Below are 6215 nucleotides of genomic sequence, written 5' to 3' on the forward strand. Positions count from 1 at the left end.
TTTAAACACGTATCAGTTGTGTTGAGTCCGACAGATGGACACCCATCAGCAGTCTTAAGTCTTAAACAGCTGAATCAGATCCTGTTCTGTTTTATGTTTTGCAGGTAAACCCAGCCTGACTCTGCCGCTGGTTTCTCATAACAGGCCAGTCTCTCTGGCTCTGAGCCCTGTAGACCAGAGCCAACCTCTGACCCCCGGCCTCACCTGCAGCTGGACAGGTAACTCCAGGGTGGTCTCTCTGGGCCGGGCTGGCTCCTGCAGCCCCATCAGTCCCCCTCAGTCATCCTCCAATGAGGGCTTCGACTGGCCTGACGTCCAAGAACTGCGCTCCAAATACTCCGACCACAGTCGCTCCCAGAGGAGCCTTGTGAGCCGGGGTCAGTCTCTCCCTGAGCAGATGTATGACGGCGGTCTGAGGAGGCACTCCAGCTGCTCCTCTAGCTTCCTCCCTGACAGAGCGCCTGGCGAGGTTTCTCCAAACAAGCCTTGCGGCAGCTGGGATGCCAGCAAAGAAGAACGCAGGAAACGTCTTCACCGGGCCAATTCTCTGGACCCTCGGCTGAGTGGAGCACAAATGACTGAGCTGCAGAAGCTCCAGGATCAGGCTGCTAATGTCAACTACGATGGTTACTATGTCGCAGCAGAGGCGCCGCTACCAAACGACCCCGAACACAAGATGATCATCATGGAGAAGCTTCCAGAGCCGGAGTCAGAACCTGCAGGATCCAAAGAAGATGACGTGGACAACTACGTTCAGATCCGTTCACCCACCAGCAGGGAGAAGATCTCCATCCCGGCTGTCATTGACCGCTGCCGGCTCTATCAGGAGTCTGATGAATATAAACAGAGGGAGGAGGTGAAAACCAAAACTGAGCCGGCGAGGTCCCAAGAGCTCGACACCACAGCAGCATTCTCAAACGATCGGGATGACGAGTCCCAGAAAACGAGCTCAAACTCCGGACAGAAGACAAAAACTGATCAGCAGAGCATCGTGAAAAACCTGAGAGAGAAGTTCCAGAGTCTGAGCTGAAGAAACACTTCCTCAAAACTTCAAAACTCTGAATTCATGAAGCCAAAGATTCATTAATAAGATGCAGAATCCAGGTTGTTGAACTTCCAACAAAAAGTAATTATTCCACAGCAGAGAGGAAGATTTCTTCTTCAGCTCCTGAGATTCTGACTGAATCTCATTATTCTTCAAGTCATTTTGAATTGGTGAACAAAGAGCTTTAATGTGGAGATCATGAAATATTAAATCAACCCAAAGTCTCATTGTTACACAATAATATGTATAATGATTTCATGAGACAGAACATCTCATGATGACAGCGACTCTTTACTTAAAGACCAAAAACAACTTTCTCCAGATCTTTTCTGTCATTTTGTAGATAATATCTAGAAATATGTAAATATCTTTATACCGTCCTCGTGTACAAATTCCTGTCAGTCAGTTTGTTTAAAGCACCTTTTGTACAGGAAGTATTTACGTGTTGCACAGTTCAGTTCTGGGAGGTTTTCTTCTTCAGCTGTTCTCAGAGATTTTAGGGAATCGTCACTACACGAAGGGATCGCTCTTCTTCTTACCGTCGTCTTTGCTGTTGGAAATGTTTTAATGCTTCAGTGTTCAGATTTAAGCTCAAATGCTTCCAGAGGACTGACGGCTACCTGTGGCCTCACAGGAGCAGAAGTCTGTTTTCTGTCTTCAGCTGTTTCAGATTGATATCAGTCTCATCTCAGTGTGTCCAGTACAGGCAGAGATCCAGGATGTGTTAGCCTAGCTAAGCACAAAGACTGGAAACAGGAGCTGGATCAGAAGAGGTCCTCTAAAGCAGTCTGACTCACCTGTAACATGTATAAATGTATTATAGTCTTTAACCAGGTTTCTTCAAGACTGTTCTGTAACTTCAAGTCAAACCTCATTAATTCTGTCAGAGGCCACTGAGTGTCTGATGATTCTCCTCAAACAGAAACAGTGAGCTGAGGTTCAGCTGTGTGGCCTCGCTCAGACAAAATCAGACGTTGTGGTGATCAGTGTCTCCATGTCGGCCATGTTGTGAACTTTAACCCCTGAACTGACCGGCAGCCATTAAACAACAAAGAAGCAGCTGCTCTGCTGCGACCACGTCGGGCCGACAGTGACTGTTCATCCAGAGTTAAATGTAAAAGTAAACAGCCAGGAGACAAGAGTCCACCAGACCAGACTGAGTGATGACACTCGACACATCACGCTACACAAAGAAAGGTCTGTAGCTCAACCATGACTCGCCCGTCCCACTGACCCGCCCCGCTGACCCGTCCCACTGACCCGTCCCGCTGACCCGCCCCACTGACCCGCCCCGCTGACCCGCCCCGCTGACCCGTCCCGCTGACCCGTCCCGCTGACCCGCCCCGCTGACCCGCCCCGCTGACCCGTCCCGCTGACCCGCCCCACTGACCCGTCCCGCTGACCCGTCCCGCTGACCCGTCCTGACATCACTTTGTTCCTTCATGCAGCTCGACACCACGTCACCTTGTGTTTCTCTGACAGTTCATTCTGTTTCAAATTTTTCGCAGCAATCAGCTTTTTTGTTTGTTTTTTCAACCCACCTGTGCTCCACACGACCTCATCCTGAACACCTGAGCCTCATTGAAGTGAATGGGAGGACTGCTGTTTTCACCACATCAGCTGATTCTGTCTGAGGTCACTGAACGTGTTGAGGAGAGACGGTCTGGTCGTCCTCCGCTCTGTAAACTCTGACTGACTCCGACTGTCAAACTCACTCTGAGGTGGAATCGATCAGGATGAATCGATCAGGATGAGTCGATCAGGATGAATCGATCGATCAAGTTTCTCTGAAGATCGTCTTGACTGTAATGTTCAGAGAGAAGCCACTCAGATCAACATGAGGAGGATCTGAGCTGCTTCACGAGGACAAAATAAATAAAGGGATGATTTTAAAAGATGTTCAAATAAAAGATTTAATTCACTTTTTATTATTAATCTAATTTATCACACAGCTGTGGATTTGTTTTAACTTCAGCAGGAGTTTTATAAAAGGTCAAAATAACTTTGTGATCGAAACAATTTAACTTCTAAGAAATAAATTATAATGAATTTATTTTAACACATTTTATTTTTTTGTTGTTTATTTGAACATTTTTTATGATTTGTTCTTTTGTTTACGTCCTAAAGTGTCAGTTGTGTTCTCTGCACACACTCCACCTTTAACTCAGACAGTTGATTCACTTTGCTCAGTGGCACTGTGGCAGATCTGGGACTTGAACCTGTGACTTCTCTGTAACCACTCAGTCGACCACTGTCAACAGTTGGGCTCACACCTGACCTGTACCTGTGTGTGTGTGTGTGTGTGTGTGTGTGTGTGTGTGTGTGTGTGTTTACATGTTAAATGACCTCAGTTGGTTTCTGTCCCTCATTGATCAGCAGTCTAATTATTCTGTGTGTGATGATGTCACCAGGATTACTCTGATAATGTAATCTGATACATTCATGTAGTCAGTATCCTAATGTAAGTATTCTAATATTAAAGGTGCAATATGTAAGAATTTGAGTTGAAACATTCATAATGTGACTTAAGTGATCAGAAGAACACCAACACTCCCAGGTCGGACCGCTAGCTGCACAGCTTACTGAGCTAACTCGCTAACGGCAGCTACAGTGAGCAGCTCCCTACTTGCTGATCCGTTTGTTTACAATTCAACATATTGCAGCTTTAAAATTATTTAACTTGAATACTTTGTTTCTTTAAATGATTTTGATGCCAAACATTCAAATAAAGACGAGAGAAAAGAAGAAACTAGAGTGTTTTGTATTGACATGTTTTATATTGACATGTTTTATATTAACATGTTTTATATTGACATGTTTTATATTGACATGTTTTTATATTGACATGTTTTATATTGACATGTTTTATATTGACATGTTTTTATATTGACATGTTTTATATTGACATGTTTTATATTGACATGTTTTATATTAACATGTTTTATATTGACATGTTTTATATTAACATGTTTTATATTGACATGTTTTATATTGACATGTTTTATATTAACATGTTTTATATTGACATGTTTTTATATTGACATGTTTTATATTAACATGTTTTATATTGACATGTTTTTATATTAACATGTTTTATATTAACATGTTTTATATTGACATGTTTTTATATTGACATGTTTTTATATTGACATGTTTTATATTGACATGTTTTATATTGACATGTTTTATATTAACATGTTTTTATATTGACATGTTTTTATATTAACATGTTTTATATTGACATGTTTTATATTGACATGTTTTATATTAACATGTTTTTATATTGACATGTTTTTATATTAACATGTTTTATATTGACATGTTTTAACTTGACATGTTTTATATTAACATGTTTTATATTAACATGTTTTATATTGACATGTTTTATATTAACATGTTTTATATTAACATGTTTTATATTGACATGTTTTATATTAACATGTTTTAACTTGACATGTTTTTATATTAACATGTTTTATATTAACATGTTTTTATATTGACATGTTTTATATTGACATGTTTTATATTAACATGTTTTATATTGACATGTTTTTATATTAACATGTTTTATATTAACATGTTTTATATTGACATGTTTTATATTGACATGTTTTATATTAACATGTTTTTATATTAACATGCTTTATATTGACATGTTTTATGTTGACATGTTTTTATATTAACATGTTTTATATTGACGTTTTTTATATTGACATGTTTTATATTGACGTTTTTTATATTGACATGTTTTTATATTGACATGTTTTATATTGACATGTTTTTATATTGACATGTTTTATATTAACATGTTTTATATTGACATGTTTTTATATTGACATGTTTTTATATTAACATGTTTTATATTAACATGTTTTATATTGACATGTTTTTATATTGACATGTTTTTATATTAACATGTTTTATATTAACATGTTTTATATTAACATGTTTTATATTGACATGTTTTTATATTGACATGTTTTATATTGACATGTTTCTATATTGACATGTTTTTATATTAACATGTTTTTATATTGACATGTTTTTATATTAACATGTTTTATATTAACATGTTTTATATTAACATGTTTTATATTGACATGTTTTTATATTGACATGTTTTATATTGACATGTTTTATATTGACATGTTTCTATATTGACATGTTTTTATATTAACATGTTTTTATATTGACATGTTTTATATTAACATGTTTTATATTGACATGTTTTATATTGACATGTTTTTATATTGACATGTTTTTATATTAACATGTTTTTATATTGACATGTTTTATATTGACATGTTTTTATATTAACATGTTTTATATTGACATGTTTTATATTGACATGTTTTTATATTGACATGTTTTTATATTAACATGCTTTATATTGACATGTTTTTATATTGACATGTTTTATATTGACATGTTTTTATATTGACATGTTTTTATATTAACATGCTTTATATTGACATGTTTTTATATTGACATGTTTTATATTGACATGTTTTTATATTAACATGCTTTATATTGACATGTTTTTATATTGACATGTTTTATATTGACATGTTTTATATTGACATGTTTTCTGCTTCAAAGATATTAACAGTGAATTTCCTCCCAGTGGAGGACAATGATGATGATGATGATGATGATGATGATGATAACGATGATGATGATGATGATGACGACGACGGCGTGGCGTTCAGGGGCGTGGCTACGCTCTCAGACGGAGCATTTTAAATAAAGTCTGTGCTGAATAAAACTCAACCTGCTGCTAACATCAGACCTCAGTGTGGAAATCTGACCACTTTAATTAGAGCTAGTTTAATCAACAGTTAACAAGCGTTAATGATTTAATAAAACAACATCGTTGTCATTAATTAAGCAGCTTGTTTAATTATATAGAATATAATCCAAATATTTCTTTAATTAATGCAGGTACAAAGGAGAAAAGAAGTAACTGTAAAACATTGTAGGAAGAACGAGAAAAATACAGAAAAACTCAGAAGATCCACAACGTTTTATTTTTATATATATTTGGCCTTTATTTACAGAACAGCTGAAGATATGATGGGGGGAGGATGACGCCCCGTTATTCATCTGTCATCAATACATTAATGAACCGATGAATTAGAGCTCAGTTTAGTTTAATTACATTTTAAATGTA

At 36.8% G+C, this 6215-nt stretch overlaps 1 protein-coding gene across 1 annotated transcript in view; it reads left to right on the forward strand.

Annotated features, from left to right (window-relative positions):
- The window catches only part of LOC311271334 (pleckstrin homology domain-containing family G member 3-like), a 40536-nt gene extending 36751 nt beyond the window's left edge, over window positions 1-3785 (forward strand). Inside the window, exon 20 of the mRNA XM_084376948.1 lies at window positions 105-3785. Coding sequence (XP_084233074.1) covers window positions 105-1030 — 926 coding nt within the window. The 3' untranslated portion in view covers window positions 1031-3785. The remainder of the gene's footprint in view (window positions 1-104) is intronic.
- The last annotated feature ends 2430 nt before the right edge of the window (window positions 3786-6215 follow it).

Source organism: Pagrus pagrus, assembly GCF_965226575.1.
Source record: "Pagrus pagrus genome assembly, chromosome: 16".
Taxonomy (NCBI): Eukaryota; Metazoa; Chordata; class Actinopteri; order Spariformes; family Sparidae; genus Pagrus; species Pagrus pagrus.